The sequence below is a fragment of the Equus caballus genome, chromosome 11 (genome assembly GCF_041296265.1).
Source record: "Equus caballus isolate H_3958 breed thoroughbred chromosome 11, TB-T2T, whole genome shotgun sequence".
In the NCBI taxonomy this organism is placed as follows: domain Eukaryota; kingdom Metazoa; phylum Chordata; class Mammalia; order Perissodactyla; family Equidae; genus Equus; species Equus caballus.
The window spans coordinates 5788363-5815189 of NC_091694.1; the positions used below are offsets into that span (position 1 = coordinate 5788363).

General features: G+C 53.8%; 2 protein-coding genes and 1 long non-coding RNA gene across 14 annotated transcripts in view; 2 read left to right on the forward strand and 1 right to left on the reverse strand.

The window, feature by feature from the left end:
* Positions 1 to 586: 586 nt before the first annotated feature.
* SPHK1 (sphingosine kinase 1) lies at positions 587 to 24409 on the reverse strand. Of its 7 annotated transcripts, none has more exons than XM_070226861.1 (6): positions 24121 to 24409; positions 2847 to 3050; positions 2349 to 2501; positions 2176 to 2270; positions 1982 to 2097; positions 587 to 1684 (listed from the first exon to the last, which is right to left on the reverse strand). In XM_070226861.1, exons 2-6 carry the CDS (start codon positions 2854 to 2856, stop codon positions 898 to 900), a joined length of 1161 nt encoding a protein of 386 aa, XP_070082962.1. In that variant the 5' UTR covers positions 2857 to 3050; positions 24121 to 24409; the 3' UTR covers positions 587 to 897. The 7 variants fall into 7 exon arrangements, with proteins under 7 accessions (XP_070082962.1, XP_070082959.1, XP_070082960.1 ...); XM_070226858.1 differs by lacking the exon at positions 24121 to 24409 and adding an exon at positions 4918 to 5436; XM_070226859.1 differs by lacking the exon at positions 24121 to 24409 and adding an exon at positions 4612 to 4777.
* Positions 5698 to 11993, forward strand: LOC106782961 (uncharacterized). The gene is made up of 3 exons (XR_011423124.1): positions 5698 to 5810; positions 6752 to 7208; positions 8416 to 11993. It is a non-coding gene; the product is annotated as an uncharacterized lncRNA (long non-coding RNA).
* The window catches only part of PRPSAP1 (phosphoribosyl pyrophosphate synthetase associated protein 1), a 39502-nt gene continuing 36969 nt past the window's right edge, over positions 24295 to 26827 (forward strand). The window contains exon 1 of one of the 6 annotated variants that reach the window (XM_023651972.2): positions 24295 to 25602. Coding sequence is in view for 2 of the 6 variants with exons in the window: in XM_070226862.1 (XP_070082963.1) it covers positions 25288 to 25562 (275 nt within the window). In the remaining 4 variants the exon portion in view is untranslated. The remainder of the gene's footprint in view (positions 25603 to 26827) is intronic. The other 5 variants (XM_023651971.2, XM_070226862.1, XM_023651974.2 and 2 more) reach the window with 5 other exon arrangements.

The window sequence follows — 26827 nt, forward strand, 5'->3', positions numbered from 1 at the left end:
CAGCACCTGGCCTAGGCTTTAAGCCAAAGCAGTTGCCCAGTTTGGGCGATTGGCATCTGTCCCTCCTTGCTGCTTCCTTTTAACTCTTGCCCAACACTTCCGAACAAGGATGGGGTGGAGTAGGGCAGAGGCAGCCAGGGGAGACTGGGGGAGCCCTAGAGCCTTTGCTGGAACGATAGTAGACTCCTTTTAAAAAGGGTACAACTGCCTGCCTGCTCCTTGCCAATTTCCCCAATGCCTCTAACTCAGAGACGTTTCCCCTTTTTGCCGAGACTGGCTGTGTGGCCCTAGGTAAGACATACTAGCTGCAAGCGTCAGTTTTCCCAGGTGTGGGATGAGGCAGTTGGCTGAACTTCCTGGCTTCCAGGCTGAAGGTGGTATAATCGCTGGGCAGGGCCCCACCCACTGCAGAGAAGCCTGGACCAGCTCTGGTCCTGTGCCCACCACCAAAATGAGTATTTCCAGGGGCCAGTACCACGTGTTGCCCAATCCAGGAGGCACCATTGGGCAACACTAATGCTAAGAGTTGGAGCCCTGGCAGGAGCAAGATTCCACTCCCTCCCCAACACCTAGGATAAGACCATCAGGCTGGGAGTGTCACTTTATTTGGATTTGATTCATGAGGTGGGGCTGCCATAGGCAAAGGAATTCCACCAGCTGGGCTCCTGGCCCAGGGCCTCATTCTGGCCTTTGTTGGGCAGAGCCTGTCCCTCCAAAGCACAGCCTCCACCTTCCCACCCTTCTCCAGGAGTCCTCCTCCTCTCCCCACATGAGCTGTGGACAGGCTGTCCAGTCCTGGGGGAGGAGGGGAGACCCTGAGGCTCAGAGTGGACTGAATAGACCGACTGAGGCATGGCAAGGCCTTCGGAGTCATAAGGGCTCTTCTGGAGGTGGCCTCTACTTGGGCTTACGGCTGGGCGAGGGTTGTGGCTCCAGAGAGGGTGGGGGCTCCATGCAGCCACTGACCATCCAGAAGTAGTTTGGGTGCACCTGGCCCTGCACAGCCTCACTGGCCATCAACTCCCCGTCCACAGTAATCACACCCTTACCATCCTTTGGCTCCAGGCGGAAGGCAACCACAGGCACATACACCAAGTAGGGACAGTCATACTCCATGTGCCTGCCGTTCTGCATGGCCAGGAAGATGCGCAGCAGCATGGCCCGAGACACACCTGCCCGTATGTAGAACAGGTGCATAGTGCCGGCCTCACAGCGGCCCATGGGTGCAGCAAACATCTCGCTGCCCAGATGTGAGTGCAGCAGCACCAGCACCAGCACAAAGTCCTGCTCTGGCACCACGGTCCAGTGGGAGGGCACTGGCTCCTCCAAGGGCACAAGGTGGGCATCCACAGGGCCCTGCTGGTTCTGCCGGTCCAGAGCCGGGGAGGTGGGCATCTTGGAGACCACCCTTTCTACGGGGAGGTAGGCCAGTTGGCCCCTGTAGATGCGTAGGGCTGCCAGGCGCAGGAAGGTGCCCAGAGTGAAGCGCACCTCCCCCAGGCACCGAAACTTCTCACTCTCCAGATCCACATCAGCAATGAAGCCCCACGCCAGGCTGAGCACGGAGAAGAGACGCAGCCCGGAGGCTGTTTGCAGTGACAGCAGGTTCATGGGCGCCAACAGCCGGCGGCACAGCAGCAGCGTGCAGTTGGTCAGCAGGTCTTCATCAGTCACCTGCTCAAAGCTGCAGGGGAAAATGGTCAGAAGGGGCAGGGCAGGAGCCCTTGCTCATCCTCCCCTTCCTTCTCCTGGGGAGTTGGGGCAGGCAATGTGACACTGGATCCCTAGGGAGTTGGCAAGAAAGACAGATGGAGCAGGTGGAGGCAGCCAGCTGGAGTCACCAAGAGAGGGCCCCAGAACTGAGGGTCAAGGCTCCAGAGAAGGGGGAATGGAAGTTACCCCAGCATATGGGACTTAGAAAACCGGGCAGTAGGGTAGCACTGAGGGGAAACTGAGGCCCACTTTGGCCCTGGGCTCTCACCCGGCATAATGGTTCACAGAAGCTGCCAGAGCATTGCCAGAGCCAGCTGGGAGGCTGCACAGGGGCTTCTGGATGGCGGTCTCCCAGTCAGGCCGCTCCATGAGCCCGTTCACCACCTGTTGGAGCAAGGGTGGCCTCAGCCTGGGAAGCACCCCATCCCCCACCTACGCCCAGCCTCCTGGTGCAGGCCTCACCTCATGCATCAACCCATCTCCAGACATGACCACCAGCGCGTCCCAGTGTCCCAGCTCCTCTGCCCGAACCAGCTCGCGGGCGTGGTTCCGCCGCTCTGCTGACAGGGTGGCTATCAGGGCTGGGGGGTCCCTGGCAGGGGATGCTCCCTGCACCCCCTCAGAGAGGCACTCACCAGTGAGCAACAGCTTGAAGGAGACATCCTCCTGGGCCAGCAGGGGCTGCACGTGGCTCCGGAAGAGCTCCAGGGCCTTGCCCTTGCCCCCGCACGGGTTCAGCAGCACCAGCACGTGGCAGGGCCGTGGGAGCTGGCGCTGGGTTCCCCTCGCTGTAAAAACAAACCCGAAAAGGCCGCGTCCAACCGGCCACTAGGGGGCTGCGGATCACAACAGGGGCACTGGGATGGAATGTGGTGCCAGAAATCCCCTGGTAATTGACCCAATAGAGCCTAGTCAGAGGCAGCAGCCTCCAATGGGGAGCTCCAGGGTGGGGCACCACGCCCTTGACAGCCGGGTCCTTGGCTCAGGCCCGACTAGCTTCTGGCCTCGTCAGGAAAGTGTTTCTCTGGAGCATCTCCAGCCCCTTTCTTTTGTCCAGCTGACTCTGGCCATCCTTCCTGGCGAGGGAGAGAAAGGATCCCCCTACAGCCCTTCCCCGCCAGGCCCCGACAAACCTGGATCCATAACCTCGACCCGCGGCTCCCGCTGCCAGGGGGTCCCCAGCGCTGTCGGGGCGCTGCCCGCGCCGGCGTCTCCTGCCTTCAGTTCCTTATCGATGCTGCCCAGGCGGGCGTCACGGTGCTGGCTGTGGGGCTCGCCCTCCCCGCCTGAAGCCGGGGCAGTAGGGGCATCCGCGTCATTCCCTGCAGCTGCTGGATCTGAGGGAGAGGAGACAGCGCTGGAGGAATCCGGAGCGGCCCCTGAGGTGGCGGACGCCCAACTAGATCCTCGGGGAGCGCGCGCTCCAGCATCGCCTAGTTTTCCGAGAGGTCCAGAGAGCCTAGGCCATCAAGGGCGCTCCCGTCCTAGAACTGAGCCCCCACCTCCATAGGCGAAGGGTCTTTTCCTGGGGGGTTTCCTGACGGGGTCTCAAGTTCTGGCCAGAGGGTGAGTCAGAGCCCCGTAGCTCTCTGGATCAAACCAGCTCCTCAGCCCCCCGGGGGCTGCCAGGAGGAGGGGAGTCCAGTTGCATAAAAATCCCAGAACTCTAGCGGACATCGCGAGGTATGAAGCTCGGGGTGAGCCATCGCCGCCCCGAGCCAGTGGGGTTCCCTACCCCGAGCTCCAGAGCGACCAGGGTCCCCGCACGCGCCGCACTCTTGGGAGCAACGCCGGGGGCGCGCACCGCCTGAGCCCGAGACCCGCAGCCAGCTGCCGCCTCGCTCAGCCCAGCGCCGAGTGGGCGCGGACGCAGCGCGGTCCGTGGCCAGTTCCCCGAGCTGCCCAGGAGCCACGAGCGGCGTGAAGGCAGGGCGAGCGGCCCTACCCAGTCTGGCCGGTTTGTTGGGGAGGTGCCACCTCCGTTCTCTACAGTGGCCTCGTCCCGGGCTCAGCCTCGCGTCTGAGGGACAACTGGAGCGCCGGGCAAACGCTGACTCCACGGCCTCGCTGCCTCTGGCCTCAAACTTTTCGCTCAACTTCGCCATCCCGCGCTGCTGCGCTGGGAGGGCGCTGTAGCTCCGCGCCCGGCCTGGCCACGCCCCGCGCTCCTTGCACTCTCCGGGGTGGAACAGGCACCCCGCGTGGCCCGGGCCCGCGCCCGCCCGCCCCAGGTCTCACCCGGCCGCCTGCGGCACAGTCAGCGCCCACGGCTCGGCCACGCGCAGGCTCTGGGCTGGGTCCCCGGACCTGGCCACGCGCCCCCGCCGCTCGGAGTAGGCGACCTGCGAGAAGGCGGCGCCGCGGCCGGGCAGGAGGAGAGGCGGAGGTAGTCGGCAAGGCGCAGAGCCCCGGACCCGGCCACGAGCAGCGCGCCGCGAGGGCCGCGTCCCGGGCGAGCGAGGGTGAACGCGCAGCGCAGGCCACGCGCGAACTCGCCGCGGCGCGCAAAGTCGGAGCGGCGGCGAGTAGAGCGCCGGTTGCGGGTGGCTCAGCGCTCCGGGCTGCCCCTCGGCTGCCCCTCGACGCTGCGACCTGCCGCTCAGGGTCTTTCCGCATAACTACCCGCGCGGCAGGCGGCGGGCATACAGAGTCCCCTTCGCGCACCCCGCCCAAGCTCCCCCGGAATTCGAGGCCCAAACCCCGCCGGCTGCCCCCCCCTCCGTGCCGGGGCGTCCCTCCTGCCGACCCCGTTTCTCCCCGGAGGACTATTTTTAGCTTCCTGACGCGGCAGCTCGGCTGTGCAGCCACCAAGCCCGAGGCAGCCAGGCGCGCCATCCCAGGGAGCGACAGGGATCGGCTAGGGGGCTGCGGTCTGGAGGAGGGGCCCTTGTCAAGAACCTCAAAAGCTGAATCCTTTCCGCAGAGGACATCATTGAGGATCACTTGGGCCAGAGAAGCGTCACCGCAGCGGGCGATCCAGGCCCAAGCCCCTCACCCACCCGGGAAGAGCCCGGCGGTGTAAACAAGCCTAGGGGTCCCCACTGGGATTGGAGAGCCAAGCATCAGCGGGGCGTGTCCCCCGCCGTCCACACTGGCTTAGCCGGAGGATGCAAACGCGCCTGGGAGTTTTCACTTCAATGGAGGCAAACGGCGATACGTGTGTCAGTGTGTGTGCGATATACATATCACGGGCAAGTGTCTGACCTGAAAGTGTCCGCGACCAACTTGAATTAAATCCCTGGGGGTTGTTTGCAGAGACCCGGAGGAGGAAGTTGCCAAGGCCGACTTGGTGACCTGACTTGGTAGGGCCAAAGTTAGAAAAAACCAAACCCCTGTAGGACGCTGAGGCGGTCCAGGTCCAGGCTGCGGAGTGCCCACGCCCACATCTGCCCCCACCTGGGGGGCAGGGAGCGGGGCCCAAGTGTCCCGGGAAAAGGCGGGAGCAGGGGCGCAGGCTGAGATACGCGGGTTTCGGGCCGGCAGCTCGGCGCGCGTGGCGGTGGTACGCGCCTCCGCCCTGCGCGGTCCCCGGGCAGCCCTAGCTGGGTCCTGAGCGTCCGGAGCGTGTTCCGGGAAGGTGACTCAGCGACGCGCTCAAGGGTCGAGAAACCCCGCGAAACTAGGGACAAGAGGAGGGAGCTGGGGTGTCGTCACCCTCTCGCAGCGCTGCGTGTCCGCCGAGGTCTGGTCTTGAACCTCCGGGTCCCCCACCCCCTAGGAACCCGGCGCGGGGAGCGGAGGGCTGTGTTCAGCCGCAGTGCTGTGGTCACGCGACGCGGGGACGCGAGCGGCGGCGGGAGACAGAGGCTCGGTGCGGCAGCCGGGCTCCAGATCCCACCCCTCCTCTCTTTCCCTATCCTCCAGCGAGAAGTCTGGGCTTTGGCTCCTAGAAGACGGGGGACGTGGAGCAGTGCTCTCCGAAATCTCAGGTTTGGGGGGAGGTGGCTGCGGAGACGGCCAAGGCAGCTTCCTCCTTCTTCTCCCCCGCTCAGGAGGGACCCTTCCATCAGGCCTGAAAAGCTGCCGTCTTAAACCTTGGAGTCTGATGGGAAACTGAGGCACAGGGAAGGGAACGCCTGGCTGTGCATGAGTCCGTGGTGAGAAAGCCCGCCTGCCACAGGATCCCTGTCTTCCTTCCTGCGCTGCAGGCTAGAGCCCCTGGAGTCGCGGGGGGCGGAGTTGACCAAAAGCCAAGCGGGCATGGGGAGGCGGGGCAGCCTGCTGGGTTCTTTAACCTGCCACCTCCGGGGGACCCAACTCCCCTCCCGACTCAGGCGAGCCCAGTGGGAGGGAGGGGAAGGGCAAAGCCCTCTGGCCCTGGTTCCAGTGCGCACAATGGCTCCTCTGTGCTCCCTGCCGCCTCTCCCTCGGCCCCCCTCACCTCCACGGCCTCTGCTCTGCCCCCTCATTCTTGTCATTCACCTCCCACCTCCCAGGCTGCCTCTCTGCAGGCCCATACCGCCTCCCAGGCCCTGTCTAAAGAACTTTCTCTCCTCTCCAGAAACTCACCCATCAGCATCCCTAGCCCAAGAGACAGAATTGGGCAAGAGCAAGATGCTCTTCCTCTTTCAACGATTGGGGAAACTGAAACCCTGAGAGGTGAAAGGTTTTCCCCAAGCTGCCAAACCAGTTCCCAACAGAGAAGCAACTCCAGGGGTCCTGACCCCCAGCCTGGAAGGAAGGCTGAGCCTACCCCCGGCTGACGGCTGCTGTTGGCCTGATGGGTTGCTTGCCACAGAGCGACCCCAGTAACCCAACGTCTCAGAAAAAGTCTCCCCGAGAAAGAGGAAGCATCTTGAAGCCTTCTCCAGGCTTTGTCCCCCAAGTCCTGATTAAGCAACTAGCTGCTGTGCCCAGAGAGGCCTACTGTGGGCCTGGGATCAGGCTTGACCTGACGGGGTGGCCAACCCAGAGCAGGTAATGCCTGTCTCACAGTGGCAAGAGTCAGCCTCTGCCTCTGCCCAGCCAGCGGCTTCCTCCTTGTGGGCAGCCTTCCCAGGGAGACACACCTGAGAACCCGGGGTTTTTTCTTCTTCAGAGAATGAAAGCATGCATTCACCGGGCCTGGCCCCAGCTCTCTGGAAACTTGGAGCCAAGGCCACCAGACGGCAAATGACTTGTTTTTATTGGGAGACGATGCCTGCCATCTCATCCGTCCCTGAAGCTACCTTCCTGGGAGGTTTCGGCTCCGAAGGTGAATTGCAGGGCCTCAAGCCCTCCCTTGGCCCCAAGTCTTTTCTGCCTAGGAGACCACAAGGACAGGGGAAGGGAGTGTCCGGCCCTGCAAACTCTTTTTAAGACCTGTGTTGTGGGACAGACCGAATGTGGCTTTCCATTCTGCGAGTTTCCTCGATGCTGGTGACCATGCCAGACACTGGGGGTGGTGCGGCGTGTCATACGTGGAGTTCCAGGAAAGCAGACGGTCAAGCAGGTGTCTTGGTCACCTCTCGGGGGGGTTCTGAGTTTCTGTTTCTGCAGTGGTTCAGCTACTCAGGGTGAGTGCTAGGGTGAGCTTCGCTCTACGCCTTGCATGTCTCCTTGTCCTTGTGAGTGTCCTTGGGGAGGCCGGGAATCCAGATTTCTTCTGAGCCTCTGGGTTCTGCCTCCCACACGCCTCACTGGCAGGCCTGCTGGTCTTGGCTACCATCCAGGGGAACCAGCTTCCACAGCTGTCTCGATGTGGAAGCCTGCAGGCCACACCCGCTCCACTCCTCTCAGCTGCCTGCCCGCCGCCTGAACGCATTTGTGTTAGTTTCCTGGGATCATAATGACAAAGTACCACAAACTGGGTCTCTGAACAGAAATTTACTGTCTCACTGTCCTACAGGCCAGAAGGCCAAGAGCAAGATGTCAGCAGGGTCAGTTCCTTCCGAGGGCTGTGAGGGAGAACCTGTCCCAGGCCTCTCTTCGAGCTTCTGGTGGTTTGCTGGCCAGCTTTGGCGTGCCGTGGCTTGTACACACATCACGCCAATCTCCGCCTTCGCCTTCGCACGGCCTTCTCCCTGTGAAACATCTGGCTGACATTTGTTGTGTTAGGGTCTGAATTATCTTCCGTGGGCGTGTTCTTTTTCAAAAGCAAATTACTCTGGGAGGGAAAACCAACAAGTTATTGGACTCTAGTGTGAATTACTGTATCACATATTTAATTTTAAAAATATAACCATACAGTATCAGGTGGCTTGAAAGAGGAAAATAGTGCATGCTCCCGTGGATGTCGGAGAGGGCTTCTGGAATCTGGACCTCCCCACCTCCCAGTGTCATCAGGGAGCGATGGGTTGGGAGGAGTTGTTTATGTCTTTGCTGGCTGCCAGGCTTCCCTGCCCAGGCTTGCACACCGGCCTGGCTCCTTGACTTTCAGATCTTACCTCACACCTTGATTTATGGCATCTCTGGCTTCCTGAGCAGATGGATTTTTTCCCCAGTCCTTGGAAGAACAAAGCTGAGTTTTGTGTTGGTATATTAGGTTTCTATTGCTGCACAAACTTGTTATCTCGCAGTCCTGGAGGTCAGATGTTTCAAATGAGTCAGCGGGGCTGTGCTCCCTTGCCTGTCCTAGCTCCTGGAGGCCACCTGCATTCCTTGGCTCTGGACCCCTTCCTTCACTTCCAAAGCCAGCAGCATAGCATCTTCAAATCTCTATCTGACTTTTGCTTCTGTTGTCACATCTTCTCTGACTCTGACCTTCCTACCTCTCTCTTACAGGGACCCTGTGATTACATTGGGCCCACCTGGAAAACCCAGGATACTCTCCCCATCTCAAGAGCCTTAACTTAATTGCACCTGCAAAATCCCTTCTGTCATATAAAGTGACATATTCACAGGCTCCAGGGATGGTGACGTGGACATCTTTGGGGGGCCATTATTCTGCCAACCACAGATGGGTAGGGAAATAGTCTGGGAACTGTGTCCTCAGCTACAGAACCTTCTTTCTAGTATTCCCCACCTCCCTGGCACCACCAAGTGAACACAAACCAGGAAGTTGCTTTCCCCCAAAGAAGCATTTGTCGTATGGGACTGAAAACACTCTTGCTTGGATTGACCTGTGGTTCTATAGACTTCATGGCCTTTGGCTCATTGGGCAGAGGTCCCTATAAAGAAAATTGGTTTCCATTTTTAAAAATTACCCGAGGGAGAAATTGGCATCTTTGCTAAACGTGGTAATTATAGGATTGCAAAACCCCAACTTTTCGCCTGAGGCAAGGTGGGAAGCAGACCAGCCCATCTGTTTTCCCATTTTTGGCCTGGCAGAATCCTCCACCCGGCTTTGCAGGAAGGCCTTGCCATGAGGCCCCTGGCTGCCAAATGGAAATGTGTGGCTCTCTCAGCTCCTGTCATGTGACTCAACAGTCCCACTGTTTCTACTTCTCTGTGGTAAGGCTGGACCAGACCAGCTACATGGAGAACAGTGGCTAGGAACATTCCACAGGCTCCTGCTGACATCAGCTCTGGTTTGGGCCAACAGCAGACTCTGGCCTGGTCTCCGATGCCCAACCTGCCGTCCTGGACACGTGTGAGGGGAGAGAGGATTCCCTTCGGAGCCTGCAGCCGGCCCCCTGCCCCACTACCCCCGCTACACTCACGTGCTCATTTATGCCGGTTTGGAGACCCCAGGCGGCAACTAGTAAGTGCTCACTCAAGGCGAGAGGAGCCGACAGCCGCCAGTCAAACTGCCTTGGGCAGTTCCCAAAAGGAAAACTTCTGGGAATCAGGAAGAGGACCTAGCACCTCTGGAACAGGAAAGTGGAGCTGCTTTCATCTTTTAGCAGCCCTGCATCCAGGCCAAGGGGATGGGTGTGTACACGGTTTTCCGGGGGCTTTTTGTTGTGCAATGTTTTCCATTTCCACATCTCTCAAAAGCTGATATGTCCTTGGGTTGTTCCCAAACCAAACAGACATGGGCTGGACACAACCGCCAGCTGGGCCGTGCATTTGCGCTAATGGTCTGGGGCTGTTTTCTCCCACCTGAGGGTGGACCCCCATCTGCACTGAGGGAAAGCGACATCCTTTCTCACCCCATCAAGGGAAGCACACGCTGCCTCTGGGAACACCGTTCTAGGCACCCTACTGGCCCCTGGTGGCCACCCCAGGGATGTGTCCCTCTGGTCTTTTATCCAAACTGCACCGTGCAGCGGCTCAGGCTTCCTCCGTAGAGGCCCACTGGGGAGGGGCGTGCAATAGAGGGGCACGGGTGCCCTGCTTCACGCTGCAAAAAGACGCTGAGCCTGGAGCGGGGCTTGCCTCCCCCCGACGCTCATTATCCACATTCCAGAAATAGAAATCCCCCTTCCCTGGAGGCTTGCTTCCTGAAGGTCAAACCCTTCGATTCTTTCCAGACACAACCCTGGTAATTTAAGTAATGATTATACAGGATGGGCTGGACAGCTGGGGCCAGGGAGGAGGGCTCAGGGCAGGGGACGCCGTAACCTAATTCCACACACGTGCCTCTAAGCCTTTGTGGAATGAAGGAAGTGATGATGCTGTGTTGATCCGACAGGAGAGCCATTTCCAAAAGTAGAGTTCCTTGTTCTCTGCTCATTGCCCTGAAGTCCTGACCACAGCAACGTGACTAGCATCTTGAGGATGAGTTAAGATGGCATTTCTCCTTCAAGGCAGCATCAGATGATGCTAGCAGCCTTCTCCGAAACCCACTGTTTCAAAAATGGAATGAGGAACGAGATGATTCCCTGGCAAAACTTACAGACTAATTAGTGAAATTATTTTTAAAAAACAAACGAAAAATGGAACGGGCCCGGAGAGTGCTCCTGAGCACTGAGGAGCCTATAAGAGGTGGCTGGAGAATGTTTCTTTTCTTTTCTCTTTTTGTCTCCTTCCTAGAACCGCGATCAGTTTGGTTCTGCACACAGAAGTCCTTAAGAAACGCTTGTGGGCTGACCTCTCCCAACCGCATCCTTCTGGCAGATGCTACAGAGCGCCCAGGGGAGGGAGCTGCATCTGGGCGCCAGGTGGCCGCTGCGGTGGTGCAGAGAGCTCAGGAAGTCCAACGCCCCACCTCCTCCTGGCTCACAGAGCAAACTGATGGGTCTTGGGAGGGAGGGACAAACAGCTCCCAGACGGAGTTAAAACCACGACATCAGTCTTCCTGACTCAGCATGGCCTAGAAAAATCCATAGCATCAGAACTTGGCATTTGCAAACCCAAAGATCGTACCATGTTAGGCTGCCTTCTGGTTGCCATGTGACAAGTATCTGCAAATACTTTTTCAAATTGAGAACTTTGAGCGCTTCAGGAGGGAAGGCGCTCAATACCTGCAGTATGTGATTAGCGTGGGATCCGATCTGCGGGCTTTAGCTCTTGGCAGCATAAGTGTTATTCCAAACGGGAGAGGCATGTGGCGTCCTCAGCGGTGGGTCTGTTACCCCATTTGCAGCCTTTAGCAGCAGGGGGAGCCATGCTGGCTGGGGAAAGGCTGAGTGGCAGCCTAGAACCAGGCAAACCCCAGGACATGGAGGGCCCGAGGGCTGAGTCTTTGAGATCTCAGGCATTTATGAAATTCGAGGACCCTGAGTGGGACAGCAGAAGCCTAATTCTAATTCTGAGCCAAGACCTGCATGTTGTGAGTGCTCAACAAAGACTAGCAGGTCAACCATGAAAACACAGCCCTAATAGATGTGAAAAGCAAAGCTAGGATTACTCACCAGCCCTTGAGAAAAGTATCTTTTAAAAATGAGAGACTCCAGTTTCCTCAAAAAGTTAAACATAGAATTACCATGTGACCCAGCAATTCCATTCCTTGGTACATACCCAAACGAAATTAAAATATACGTCCACACAAAAACTTGTACACAAATATCCATAACAGCTGTATTCACCATAATCAAAAGGTGGAAACAACTCAAGTGTCCATCAACAGACAAGTGGGTAAACAAAATGTGGCACGTCCACAACGTGCGATAGTATTCAGCCATGAAAAGGAGTGAAGTGCTGCTATGTTACCATGTGGATGAACTCAAGAACGTTATGTGAAAGAAGCCAGATGTAAAAGGCCACACAACTCCATTTATATGAAATGTCCAAAACAGGTAAATCCATAGAGACGGAAAACAGATTGGTGGCTGCCAGGGGCTGGGGAAGGCGGAAATGGAGAGTGATGCTTAAAGAACATGAGTTTTATTTTGGGGTGATGAAAATGTTTGGAACTAGATAGAGGTGATGGCTACGCAACATTATGAATGTGCTAAATGCCACCGAATTGTTCACTTTATGTTATGTGCATTTCACCTCAATTTTTTAAAAAACAAGGGACTTGATGTAACTGGCAATGTCGCTTTCAGGATCATTCTTTTTTTTTTTTAAGTGATTTTTAAAAAAATTTTTTCCTTTTTCTCCCCAAAGCCCCCCGATACATAGTTGTATATTCTCCGTTGTGGGTCCTTCTAGTTGTGGCATGTGGGACGGCTGCCTCAGCATGGTTTGATGAGCAGTGCCATGTCCTCGCCCAGGATTCGAACCAACGAAACACTGGGCTGCCTGCAGTGGAGCGCGCGAACTTAACCATTCGGCCACAGGGCCAGCCCCAAGGATCATTCTTTTGTGATGCATAAAATGTCCATTTCTAGGGCAGCAGTTGATGCTGATTTGGATGGTGTTAAAGAAAAGAGTTACTCAAGACACTTGTTACAGAAAGGTAGGGCAAACGTTATTCAGGACCATTGCAAAAAGGTCTTGCAGCTGGCGGGGCGGGTGGTACAGATTGGGCGCAAATAATAACAAGGAAAAGGGGGAATTTCTAGTCAAGGAGCAGGGTGGGGGTGAGTGGATGGAAAATTACTAAGAAGAAACATCAGGATGAGGGAGGATTCCGGCTACATCACCTGGGGGTGGGGGAGCGTGAAGAACCTGTAACAGATATCAAAGGGGATCAGACATGGAGGATGGCAGATTCTGGCTAAACTAACAAGCAAGATACTTGCTAGAGCTAGACTCTACCAGGAAGGACACAGAAGCCCAGGGTTTGAAGCCTAGTCAAAAAGAGAGCTTATATGAACCTGATTAGATCAAGGAGAGCATCTGTCAGTGGGAAAGTGTGGTGGTCCCACCTTCTCCCAGCTGTTTCTCCGTGGCACTAAATTCCTTGCCGTCCAGTCTCTTAGCCTCAGGCAATTGTGCAGAGACACCTGCCCTCTCCTCACAAGGGTGAGGGGTACAGTCAGCACTTTGGTGGCATTATTTGGAAAGACTTTACCTTGTGTAAAAAGTAGTGTCACTTGTGGAGGCCCTAAGTGCTAATTTTTGGTTGTCACTCTTCTTTACTTTTTCCTTTTCTATATTTTCCCAATAGGTCTGCAATATGTATGGTGGGTTTGTTATTGAAGTATAAATATGGATAGAAAACACACGCAAATGATGAACTATGAATTTGTGAACCAACACACCTGTATTAATAAAAAAAAAAACAAACAACACATCCTAGAAACTCTTCATGCCTCCTTCCAGCTACTGTCCCCCCAAAAGATAACCACTTATGCAGTGTATTTTTATATTCGAAAAAATACTTAAAATACAATCAAAGTAAAAATACATTAGAGATGGAAAATTTTTAAATCCAGCTTTGTTTATTTGTGAAAGCTCTACCAAATGGCTCAGACACAGAAACAGCAAAGAGGGCTCTAAGTGGGTTTGGCCTCGGGATATTCCTAAAGGAAAGCGGAGAGGAGGCAGCAGGTGACGGCCACCGGATCTGCTGATGGCCAAGTCTACTTCTAGGGTCATTTATCACTGTGGCTCCCAAACTAGGAAGCACACTGGAAGCCCCAGGGGGGCTTCAACACTGCGGGTCCCACCCCAAGAGATTATGACTTAACCGGTCTGGCCTGGCCTGGGCTTCAGGATTTTTCAAAGATTCCCAATGATTATAACGTGCAGACAAATTTCAGGCCGGCCGGTGGCGTAGTGGCTGAGTTTGTGCACTCTGCTCTGGGGGCCCTGAGTTCACAGGTTCAGATCCTGGGGGTGGACCTGGCACTACTCATAGGGCCACGCTGTGGCAGCATCCCACATAAAACAGAGGAAGATTGGCACAAATGTTAACTCAGCTATAATCTTTCTCAAGCAAAAAGTGGAAGATTGGCAACAGATGTTAGCTCAGGGCCAATCATCCTCCCACAAGAAAAAGGAGGATCTGTAGTCTCTTTTCCAAGCAGGTGGGCAAGCTCAAAAGACTCTCAGAGACTTCTGTAAATGCCGCAGAAAGCTTGAAGGGCATCATGAGCTATCATGGTCCCAACAACTATTTCACGTCTGGAAATGACTCAGGCATAGTGCAGAAATGACACACACCATTACAGTCTCCCCCCCACATCCTCCCAGACGTGGGAATGTGGGAATAGTGACAAAGCAGGCTGCCATCCAGGTTCCAGGAAAAGGGGGCCTCTGCAGTTATTACAGTTACTCCCACTAGGTGGTGTCAAAGCAGGCGCTCCCATGACAAAAAAAAACCTCAATTAAATCCTATTTCCCGGTTGAACGGTAATACAATTTTGGAAATGATTTTCCTTAATATCTAATTGGTATTTCATTACCAGGGGATTCTATTTTCCCTTGTGTGTTAAAGGAAGATGAAGTTACCTTCCCACTATGAGGCCTCGGAGACCTCACCCTGGTGGCTAGCCTGGGATGTTAGCCGTGAATTTTCTTGCTGCCTCCACCTTGCCACATTGTGTTTTCTGACATTGGTCAGATTTCCAAGAACCTGAGCATGTTTCTATGGTGGTTGTTTTGGAATAGCGGTTTGCATTTTATGGAGGAATGGGAGGGGAGTAACAGGGAGAGGAGAATGGAAAGGAGGAAGACATGGGCACGTAGGGGAGAGAGGGAGGTGCTGGAATGCTCTTCTAGCAAGGGTTGCCTGGCTTACGAGTTGGTACTATGCTAAAGCCATAACTTGGGCTTGTAATGGTATTTGACTTGTGTCTTTCCACTGGCTCTGATATCCCGCTTGTGCAAACCCTTCCTGGACAAGCACTAGAAAGACAATTAATTTTTCATCCAAGAAAGGAGCATATGTTTCTGAAAGCACTTGGCTCCCTAGGGAAGTGTTCCAATTCTCTGTTTCTGGATAATAAATCACCGTAAAACTTAGTGGCTTGAAGCAATAATTCATTGGGTCTGTTGTGGGTTGACTGGGCTCAACTGGGTGGTTCTCACTAGGGGTCTCCTGTGGTTGCTGTGTCAATGGGCTGAACATCTGAGATGGGTCCCTCAAACGGTGAGAGTTAAGGCTGCCTGTCAGTTAGGAGTTCAGGTATGTGTGGCTTCTCCATGTGACATGGTAGCTGGGTTCCAAGAGGGAATGTCCCCATGAGTAATCATTCCAAGAGATCTGGGCAGAAGCTTTCGAGGTTTCTCTTGCCCTACCCTTGGAAGTCCCAGAATGTCACTTCTGCCACACTCTACTACTTAAGCAAGTCACTAAGCCCAGATTCCAGGGGAGGGAATTGGGGCCCCTTCCCTCTGGTGTGAGCGGCAGCATAAGCATACAGGGAGAGAAGGGATTGGAGGCCACCATCTTTGGAGGCCATCATCTTTGGAAACTCTCTAAGTCACTTACCTCAGGAACTAAGAATTGGGACACCTTTGAGGAGCTCCTTCTTCTTTAAGGAAACCAGTTTGCAGCTTAAGAATAGACTCTTTCAAGTATGTTTTCAGGGACCCCAGTGCCTTGTTACCAATGCCCCGGCTTCCTTGGTCTTCTTCCTTTAAATGACACCAGCTATTCCTGCGTGACATTTGTCCTTTAGCCCTCTCTGTGCACTGGAGGCTGCTGATTTCCCACTTCCCGCTTAGTGCAAGAGCTGCCATTTGTCAAGCTCTTACTGTGAACCAGGCACTGCACTAAGCCACACACAGACATAGTCTGCCTATTAGGGAGACTTGTCTTTTTGAAGTGCACATTAAGAGAAGGTTTTATTTTTTCTACTAGCTACCACCCGCTGTGCTCTATCAAAGTGCCCTTTCCCGCTGTGCATGAGGCTCCCCATTAAAGCCCCTCAGTCTCCTGCCACCCTTCCAGTCATTTGTGGTTATCAACACAGAATCACTTTGATGTTTAAGACTTTTCTGTTTAAAAAGTCAGACTTGTCTTGAATTATCCCCATCCTTCCGCAGCCCAGGCCAGGCCCGAGGATCCGGCGGGTAAGAAGGACACTCGAGTCCCTCGCACACTGCCCCTCCTCTGTGTCTGCTTCCACGAGGCTGAGGTGGGGAGGAGAGCGATGGGAAACAGATGTGTTTCCTGTGGTGACTGTCGGTGGTGGTGACGTGGCCGTCCCATGCTCTGGGTCCTCACTGCTGATCCAGCTCATTCCTAGAGCAGGATTTCTCATCCTCAGCACTACTGACATTTTGGGCTGGATCATTCTTTGTTGTGGAGGCCTGTTCTCTGGATCATTTAGCAATATCCCTGGCCTGTGCCTGCCAGATGCCAGCAGCACTCCCCAAGTTGTGCAACCAAAACTGTCTCCAGACATTGCCAGTGTCCCCTGGGGGCAACCTTGCCTGGGTTGAAAACTAGCGCTCTGTAGACTTGGTGTGGACAAGTGGGGGCCCCACAGGCTTTCTGACGAGAGACTGTCTCCCAAGGGGCTCCCCTTGGTTGCATATTCTTGCTGACCCTTGTGGGTGGCCTCATGCCGTGTTGCTCTGTGGAGGTCCCCCAATCCCAAATCCTAGAATGTGCAATTCCATCCGTGCTCTGGATCCAACTCTGGGGCTGTGAGGATGGCATCCATCTTCTGAGGGGATGGATGGTCCCAGTCCTTTGCCTTCTTGCTGACTACCCACCATGCCAGCTCCTCTGGGCACTGTCCAAACTTCAGGAGCCCCAGGGCGATCAGCCAGCCCATGGCCAAGTGGACAGCTCAGTGGGAGAAGAGGTGTTCCTCTCTGCTGTCCCACACACTTCACAATGATTCCACTGTCCCCAATCCCCTTAAACCCCACCTGGTTTCAAGGAAAGCCAGTCAAGTCCTCATGAAGAAGTGAGGCCTCACTTCACAGACAGCCCCTCTCCCCAAAGGTGACTTCTCACTCCTCCTCCCTCCCTTTTTCTTTTGAGGCAGGGTGCAATGACACCAACTACCCGAAGTTGGGCCAAACTTCACAGGTTGAGGGCACTGTCCTCCACAAGCCTGCCCTCACTCAGACACCAGCAGCAAGTTTGGGGGTCTGCAGGCCACCCTCATTTTTTACAAGCTGGCTACAAACTCAGGGGTTCCCAATGCCTCCTCAAGTTCGATAGTTCACCAGAATGCACAGAACTCAGGAAAGTGCTATACTTGCTATTGTAGGTTAATGATAGCAAAAGGATACAAATCAAAACCAGCCACAGGAGAGACACATAGGGTGAGGGTCCCAGACTCGAAGCTTCTGGCAGTCTCAGGAACATGTTATCCTCTCGGTACATCGATCTGTGACGATATGCAGAACACTGCCAGCCAGGGGAGCGCACCCAAGCTTTGGTGTCCAGAGTTTAACTGAATTCCATCTCCAGCCCCTCCCTCTTCCCCAGAGGTTGAGCTGATATCACGTGGTTTATCATAAACTATCAGGCAGGATGGAGGGGCCCATGGTGAATAACAGACACTCTTATCACTCAGGAAATTCCAAGGATTTGGAGGTGACCTCCCAGAAACCAGGGACACAGGCCAATCAAATTCTTGATTATGCACAGGGTTCAGTGTCTGTGCTGAGTGGCATCTCACAGCCAGCCCCACAGCTGGTTGTTCTCTGACTTAGAATGTGGGGTGCATTTAGTTCCTGGCAGTGGCTTCTGGTAATTCTTGGAAAGCAGGAATGATCCCACCAGGCACCTCACTCCCCCTTATCATACACACGTCACCTCACCACCTGTGAGGCGGGCGTTATTGTCATCACCATTGGACAGACAGAAAAAAACGCTGGTGTAGGCTGAGAGGCTACCTCAGGTGAACCGGAGAACCAGAACTGAGTCCAGGTCCATCTGACTCCAGAGCTGCCGCCTCATGGGCCAGACAGCCCTGCTTCCTGTCCCTCATGGATGGAGCATCCTTGTCTCACCAGCTCCCAATCACCCTCCTTTCTTTGGCAAAGCCTTCCTTTCTCCCATGCTCCGCTGCAGCTTCACCATCCGTCCTCTTCTGGGATGTCTCCAGTCCCTGCTCACAATCTGCTCGGCTCCATCTCCTTCTGAGAATGTGCGGGACCTTGGGATTTGGGAGTTGGACCCTTGCCACAATCTCTCTGGCGGAGAACGATCTTCATCCTCATTGGACCGCAGCCCCGACTCTCATGGCTGCTGGCGGACCACGCCACTGCGGAACTCCATTATGCCAATCTGTCCTTTCTCCTGTCCGTGGCCACACTGTCATTCAGGCCTGCCTTTAAATGGACTCCTAAGGGTCTTATTCCTCTGGCCTTGTGCACCCCACCCTCCTCCTCCAGCAATCCACTGTCCCAAGGCATCCAGCGGGGAGTAGCCGCTTCCTGCGCTTGGTTACTCTCTCTGTTCCTCCAGTGTCTGCTTTCTGCCATTTCCGTCCTGCAAAACCCATTTAACCAATTCTCTATATTAAGTTCTTTGTTAAAATAATGAACGTGGATTGTTTTCCTGCTTGCCCGAACTGATAAATACGTATAAACGTTTCTTATCGCCGTTCACCTAATGGCTCACATGTGCCAGACCCTGTTCTAACTGCTTGACCTGTATCCACTCACAAAACCCTTCTGGGTAGGAATTGTTATTAACCCTACTGAACAGGGGCGCGAAGCGAGGCAAAGGAAAACAAAATTGTTTGCTCAAGGTCGCATGGCTGGTAAGAGTTGGCTCCTAGAGACAACACTCTTATCTATGCACCCTGCAGCCTCTCGGAGTGTCCTTGGGGGATTAAGTGACCACGTAATGTCCCAGTTTGTGGACTGACCATAGCTATTGTTGGATATTTGTACTGTTTGGGGTTTTTTGCTATTATAGAGCCTGGATCCCCTTGAACCTGACAAATTTGGCACACTTTGAGCCAGGAACCTTGTGACTTTCTGAATTATTTGGTCCATATTTATTATAACCTGTCTCCTTAATGTTCACCTCCTGCCTTCTCAGCCCCTACTGCCTCTGGCCTTTTTCCTCCCTCCTTATCTTTCTCTTGATCCCGTCTCACCAGTGCTGCTATAAATCTGGCAATATGGGCAAGGAATCATCTCTTGTCTGGCAGGAGCTTCTGCAGAAGCTCTGGAAGGCACTAAATGGTTTCTACTTGAACCAAAGTATTCAATGATGTGTGGATATTTGTGATACCCCAAAGAGCTTCTATGAAGAGTTACTGAAACCCCGTGAGAGGTAGGGTCCTGTCCTACCGAAGACTCAACCTTGCGATTCCATTTCGGATTTTCCAGCGGCCACCCCAGCAGCTGCTCTCCACCACTGTCCTTGCTGAAGTTGGGAAGGGTCACTCCCAGCGCGCTTGGCTCTGTCTGCCCAGGATTTCGCCCTCGCCCCCAGCATGGTTTCTGGTGTCCTATAGAGAGAATCAGCTCAGAGATCCAAGTTGGTATTATTTTTAGAAATAAAGATCATTCAGTCTCAGCTTGCTGAGCCCTGTTGAGAAAATGAAAACAGGGAAAGTGCTCGTATTTTTCCAAAGTTTAAGTTGGAGTAGTGTAACATGGAGGCAAAATCCTTGAATCATTGCCTGAAATGTTCTCCTTTGTTGCAGAGACTGACCTTGTCTTCTAAATAATCTGTCCCTCAGGGACAGGGCTGAGCGACCTAAACACACCCTCTTTGTCTCGTTCGGACATTCTTGGACAGTTCTTGGTGCCAGATCTGAACCTGTGCCACCCTTTATCTATGAGTCTTTGGAACAGAGATCATCTTCCCACAGTTCCTGCTGAGCCAGCAGCCCAGCTAACAACAGGATCATTTTTTTTTAAACTTGAAAACTGAAATTGGGTTCAATATGCAAAATGTCACCTTGTGCTGAGCGGAGCTGTTTTTGTTTTTGCAGGAAACGTCCAGCAGGTCTGGAGTCTCAAGGATCAGCCTCTTCTTATAGAAAACATTAAAAAAAAACAACAACCCTGGAACCGGTCAAGTGGAATCTCACTTCAAACTTCAAAAAAGACATTCTTTACAAAATGAGCAGAGGCTTCCTCCTCCCTACTCAGCCCCTGTGCTGGTCAGGGGCCTCCAGAAAAACAGATCCAACGTGATACGCACATAAAGCGAATGCTGAAGAACTAAAAGGAAAAGTCCAAGACTCCACAATCATAGAAGGAGCAGATTAACAATAATTAAGATAGCAGACAATTTGAATACAGCTAACAAACGTGATCTAACCAACACACGTAGAACATGTACCCAAAACTTCAGAACGTACATTCTCTCCAGGTGCATATGGGGCGTTTACTCACATAGGTCACGCTGGGCACGAAGTTTGTCTCATCACATTTCAGAGGACTGAATTCACCCAGAGTATGTTCTCTCACCAAGGGGAACTAAATTAGAAATCAATAATAGAGCACGAGAAATTTTCCAAAGTTGAAAAATCAAGCAGCATACTTCTAAAACTTCACAGAACAGAGAAGTCACAGCGGAACTTAGAAAGCTTCTCAGCTACAAAAACCAGGTTGCTTTCAGCAAATGGCAAACAGTTCAGAAAGCCGCACGCCCAGAGCGTGGCCTAAGGTGGAAAGGCAGGAGATGGGGGTAGAGGCTTAGGCCAGATCAGGCTAAGGAGTCTGAGCTTGCAGGCAGTGGAAAGCCCCAGAGGCTCTTCACTGGGGGATCTGGAGTGTGGACGTGAAGGGTGGGCTAGACATATGGGAGCGGAGGGAGGACAGTGTTTGGAAGCAATGAGACCAGCTAGGAGACCACTGCCCAGAAGAAGAGACCAATAGCTGTTAGCCGCCAGCACCCACCAAGTCCACAGACACGCGTGAGCACCTAACATGTGCCAGGCCCTGGGACAGGCCCTAGGGAGACCTTCTCCCAGAGATATTTTGGGAGCTGCCCTGGTGCCACACGGTTTATTATACATGTGCAATAAACCAGGAAAAACTTCCAATGGTGTAATCCAAATGTTCATTTTTTAAGCATCACATTAAAACAGAATGTGGTTCTGTTGTTCTGGATCCTAAGCTGAGATTGAACGCCTGGCCTGAGGGCCCGTCCGGTGACACTGTGTGCCTAAGTCCCAGCTTCATCACTCCACGCCGGGGCCCGCCTGGGAGAGCTGCTGTTTCTGTTTCTGGGCACCTTAAGATGGCCCCCAGTCGTTACCCCAAATTCATCTCTCCTGGCCCTTCCTCCCTGTCTTATCAGTGGAGGAACAAGGGAGGATCGTGGGAACTCGGGCACTGGGGCTTTGTAAGAGTGAAGACCTCCAATCTTAAGTTTTGGGATTTCTCATCAGAGACTCCTAAAAATGAAAGGACTGGCCACACCTCATCTATCTAGTCAAGACGCAAGGACGAACAAACACAGAGTCAGTCTCTACCTTTTGGAGTTAACAGTCTGGTGGGGAGATAAATAAATAATCGCCACACATATGGGGACCAGTTGGGGACAGGCTAAGCTGCTGTAAGAGAAAGCCCCCAGCATATAGTGCTTTAAATAAGGCAGAAGCTGATCTCCTGCTGTGCGTAACAGAGCAGAGGTGGGCGGTCTGGGGTGTGAGGGGCAGCTCTGCTTCCTGAGACCAGCCAGCCTGCCAGGTGGCGAGTTGACTCTGCCATCCTCAACATGGCCCCCAGCTCTGGGTCCACTGGGGATGCTCCAGTGGGTGTCATTTCCAACAGTGGAAGACTAGCGGGAGGACATGCCTGGGCATTGCACACATCATTTCTGTTCTCATTCCACTGGCGAAATGTGGTCACATGGCTGCCCTAGCTCCAAGGGAGGCTGGGACATGACCCTAGCTGGGCTGGTTCTACCATTGAAAGGAACAAGGGAGAATGGATACAGGGTCATGATTGGCAGTCTTTACAAAATATAAATTTGCAAGCATGACCAGTGTGTAAGACAGAAGGACATATTACTAGGAGAGCTAATAAAGAGGCCTCTGATATAGTCAGAGAGGTCGGAGAAGCCTCTTTAGGGCAGAGGATGAATAAAAGCTGACTGGATGATGAGAAGGGGAAGAGCTTCCCAGCAGAAGGAACAGCACATGCAAAAGCCCTGTGGCAGCAGGGCACAAGGCCAGCGCAGGACTGGAAGAAAGCCAATCAGGTTGATGCCAAAGGGAAGAATATAAGGGATGAAACTGAAGACACAGGTAGAAGCCACAAGGCAGGACCTTACAGTTGTGTTAGGAGGTTTGTCTTTATTCTAAAAGCGATGGGGAGCCACTGATAGGTTTTGAGGGGAGACACTATCAGATCTGTTTATATAAAGCTCCCTCTGGCTTATGTGGAGAATGGATTAATTACTAAGTATTTTCCAAGCTTATTGAACCAGGATAATCAGAAGGCTAGACTCCCATCCTTCAGGTGATTCTCACGTCAGGTAAGTGAAGGAGATCCTAGATGAGGAGGAGGTCACTGTGGATGGAGCCCATTAGGGAGGCCCTGGTGACCTAAGTGAGAGAGCCGCAGTGGGGTGAAGGGCAGGGAGAGGTATTTGGAAGGTAGAATAGACAAAACTTGTTTCTTTCTTTCTTTTTTTTTTTTTTTGAGGAAGATTAGCCCTGAGCTAACTACTGCCAATCCTCCCCTTTTTGCTGAGGAAGACTGGCCCTGAGCTAACATCCGTGCCCATCTTCCTCTACTTTATACGTGGGACCTCTACCAGAGCATGGCTTTTGCCAAGCGGTGCCATGTCCGCACTGGGGATGTGAACTGGCGAACTCCAGGCTGCTGAGAAGTGGAACGTGCACACTTAACCACTGCGCCACTGGGCCGGCCCCCAAAACTTGTTTCTTACCCCACTCTAGAATTCCCTTTCTCTTCTTTCTTTCTTTTTTTTACCTTCTGTGGTAGGCAGAGTAACAGCCCGCAAAGATGCTGACATCCTGATCCCCAGAATCTTTGAACCGGTTACCTTACATGGTAAAAGGGACTTCACAGATGTGATGAAGTTAAGTTTCTTGCGATGGGAAGATTATACTGGGATATCCAGTCGAGTCCAATGTAATCACAAGGGTCCTTATAAGAGGGAGGCAGGAGTGTCAGAGTGGGTAAGGATGTGACAACGGAAGCAAAGATCAGAGAGAGAGATCTGAAGGTGCTATGCTGCTGGTTTTGAAGGTGGAGGATGGTGACCATGAGCCGAGGAACGCAAGCGGCCTCTAGAAAGTGGAAAAGGCAAGAAAATGGATTCTCCCCAGAGCCTCCGGCAGGAAGAGTTCTGCTCACACCTGGACTTTAGGACTTCTGACCCCCAGAACTGTGAGATCATAAATCTGTGTTTTAAGCCACTAAGTTGGTGGTAATTTGTTACCGCAGCAAAAGCAAATGAATATACCTTCTAACATACTATATGCTTTACTCATTTATTATGTTTATTTTTTATCTCTCTCCCCTTGCTAGATTGTATCCCTCCAGGGTAGGAATTGTCTTTTTTTCACTAAAGTGTCCCAAACACCTAAAACGGGCCTGGCAAACAGTAGGCGCTGAGGAAATGTCCATGTATGAATAAATGGATAGATGTAGAAAGCGAGGAAAAGGGAAGAGTAAAGGACGACTCCTGAGATGCTGACTGGGAACCTCATGGTTATGTCCACTCACAGAGGGAACAGAGGAGGAGGGGCAGCTTGGGGAGAACTGATAAAATGAAGATGGGCTCCGTATGGGGTGTATTAAGGTTTGAGGGGTTCTGTGGGATATATATAGGGGAAACGTCAAGAGAAGTGGTTTCTTTTTGTTTAGAAGGCCATATGGCTTCCGACCAGGTCCATCAGCTGGACACGTGTGCAGTTAAACAATGTGGCCTAGGCCAGCTGCTCCACGTGCTTTTTTCCTGTACCCTGCTCTGGTAGATAGAGGGAGCGTGTGGGGCAGTACTTCTGGAGAGTCAGCGGAATGTGGAGCCCCCTCCTGCAGGCCTCAGGGCAGTTGAATTTCCCAATGCTGAAGCTTCAGGCTTGATAAGCGTCATGACCTGATGAGTCACAATCTATTCCCTCAAGCCTAATGTCACAAGAGGCAGAATCCCTAGAAGACATTCTCAGAAGCTGGTCCGGTCAATGTAAGACATCCCTCAGCTGATAAATAGTGACTCAAATGCTTCCACCACCGCCCTCGCTCCCCTTTACTTTCTTCTTGGACCTTATTCAACAAGAATTGATTGTGTGCCCCTGGGACCCATAACACTGCCCTAGGCACTGGGAAACGCTAAGAAATACACGATCTTGCCCTAAGAGGGTTTCCATCCTAGTTGGGAAGACGGATGTTCACAAAGGTAAATAAAAATGCAAGCACCTTACATATACACGTACACTATCGTCGAGCGGGCAATGCGCGGCTTACTGCGGTTGAGGTGATCCAGAAAGACTCCGTGGAGCAGAGGCCGCACGAGTGGGTCTCGGAGGGACAGGAGTACGTGGAAGCGGAGGAAGGAGGGCTTTCACGATTGGGAGCAAAGCAAGGACTGGCAGGAGTGCCTTTGACCAGTACAGGGAAACTTGCCTTACGTGCAGATACAAGGATGGAGTCTGGGGAATAAGGATCAGGCTCAGCAGTATACCGTCTTTTCGGCCTTTTAGAACATAACAGGCAACCAGCGGAGAAATCAACCCCGCCCTCCGCTTTCCAAATCAATCTCAACTGAGCGCATGCGCCTCGACGGGCGCTAGCCCTGTATTATCATAGAGGCGGAGGGCTAGATCGTCAGCCTCCTTGGTGGCCGACATTTTGAATCCTGGCAGAAAAGTTGGAAACGGCTGGGACCACCACTACCAAGCCAGGCTGCGCCGCTCAAGAACGTGAGAGCAAAAGAGCTCCCGTGGGAGCGACAAAAGCAAGCCTCAGGGAGGATTCGTGGTGCTTCTCTCGCAAGAAGAAGCTTTTAGAGAGTTGCCCACCGCCCTGCCCTCATCTGAGATGGCGACTCTGCGGGCGCTCTAGCCAGCGCCTCTCGCCTTCGCCGAGGGGGCGGTGGCCTGGTCGCTGGTTCTGAGGCGGCTGCGGCGCGGGTCCGGCGGGACAGAGCCGTGGTTTGGGTCCGAGAGGGCGAGTTCTCAGGCCTTTCCGCTCCTGCGCCGGGCGGCTCGACACCCTGCCCGCAGGATCCCCGAGCCTCGCGGCCGCTCAGTCGTAACCGCGCCCGGTGCAGCCCCGCGCGGGCCGGCTGTTACCGCGCCTCGGGCGGACGATGCCCAAGAAGCTGCTGCTGCTGCCCCCGCTGTCGGCGTCCTCGGCTTTCCGCGCCCCGCGAGCCCGCCCCGCCGCCCGCCCGGCCATGAACGCCGCCCGCACCGGCTACCGAGTCTTCTCGGCCAACTCCACGGCCGCCTGCACCGAGCTGGCCAAGCGCATCACCGAGTAAGGGGCGGGAGCGGCGGGGGCCGGGACGTCCGAGGGCCCCGGCCGCGGGGCCACCTTGTTCCTCTTCTCCGCCACGTCCCCCCCTCCCCCCGGTGAGGGGTCATGTGGCCCCGTCGCCCTGCACCTGCGGGAGGGAGTGGCCGAGTGCTGCCGTTTGGGGGCTGGACAAACGCTTGGAGGGGACAGAAGGCGCCCCCACCCCCAGTGCTGCTGTTCTCGGGCTCGTTGACCTCGCCCCCGCCGCAGCCGCGTCACTTGGCCCGCTCGCCTTCCGTTCGTCCGCCCCCGCCGCCCCCCGGGGCGATGGGGACGATTCCGTCACCGTCCGGGTGGGCGCCTGGGAGAGAGGGGCTCCGGCTTGGACTCCGTTTCCCACGGTGGGAGTTGACTTCGGAATCCGGGCATCGCCATTTCCAGGTCTCCCGGAGGAGAGGGAGGCCCCGACGGGGCGGGGGCGGGCGCGGGCGGTGGGGGCGGCCGTAGGGCCCTGCGGGTGGAGGAGCCCCCGAGGCCAGCGGGACGGGCGGCGGGAGGGGTCGGGGAGGGCAGCGAGAACGAGGCAGCCCCGGGGAGCGGTTTGTCGGAGTTGCTGATGGAAGTGATAGGTCCGACCGTGCTGGAAGCGGCTTTAGATTCCATCAGGTGTTGCAAGTAGTCTTTGCTTTTCTGCGTCTTTTTAATCCAAGGAAGCCTGTCCTCTCTAGTGGCCTTTGGGGTCCGACTGCTCTGAGATGCCTTCCCAGTCTTGCCCCTTTCTCTGTCTGACACTGGGCAGGAGACTTGATTTTCCTGAACTTCCTTGGTAACATCGGGATGATTCTGTGTGTTGGGCAGGAACACTGTGAGCATGGACAGAATAATGTAGATGAAGCATCTGGCAGAGCAGAGGCTCCCAGTGGCCCTCCGGATAGTACCTGCTTCCTGAGTGGCCTCTTCTAGTTAGCTGTTTTGGAGAATCCCAGAGCCCTATTGTGAAGGGGGAACCTTATGAACCCTTTCCAAATAAACTACTTACAAATATAAAATCGGGATCTTGTCTTTTAACATGTAAAGTCATTTTCACATTTTAAACAGTTTATGTTAGAGTTCCTCTGTGAATTTTTCAGAGTTGGATAGTCATGTGCCATATAATGACATTGGGTCAACGTGGACCACGTATACGACGGTGGCTTCATAAGATCGGTCCCATGAGGCCTAGGTGTGTAGTGGGCTACACCATCTAGGTTTGTGTGAGTTCGCCCTACAATGTTCACACAGTGACGAAATGGCCTAATGAAGCAGTTCTCAGAACTTATCCCCATGGTTAAGCGACACATGACTGTAATTGCACGAATATCTTTTTAAATTGTAAATGGAGATGTAGAGAAGAAGGGGGAAACTTTAGATGTATTTTCTCAGTAATGCCTATTTTCAGTGGGAGTTTTAAGTGAGAAGAGTGTAAAAAACCCAGTCTTTTTGCAGTCTGCTACCACATTTCTAACCCCTGATCATTTGTCTTTTTTTTGAGACCAATTAAAATGCTAACTTTAAGTATAAAGCTGGTGTTTGTTTATTTTGGGTCAGATTTACACATTGACCTTGCCCAGAGAGCAGAGGGAGGAGGCACTGCCCCTCAAAGGTGGATGGTTTTGCTGTTTAGGTT

What these genes read in the sequence shown, in the direction of transcription:
- SPHK1 (XM_070226857.1), bottom strand. Translation starts at nt 3,818, where the DNA reads ATGGCGAAGTTGAGCGAAAAGTTTGAGGCCAGAGGCAGCGAGGCCGTG. An exon ending in TGGTCGCTCTGGAGCTCGGG is followed by an intron (nt 3,051 to 3,448) that starts GTAGGGAACCCC and finishes CCTCTCCCTCAG; the next exon opens with ATCCAGCAGCTGCAGGGAAT. An exon ending in CTTCAAGCTGTTGCTCACTG is followed by an intron (nt 2,271 to 2,348) that starts GTGAGTGCCTCT and finishes CCCTGTCAGCAG; the next exon opens with AGCGGCGGAACCACGCCCGC.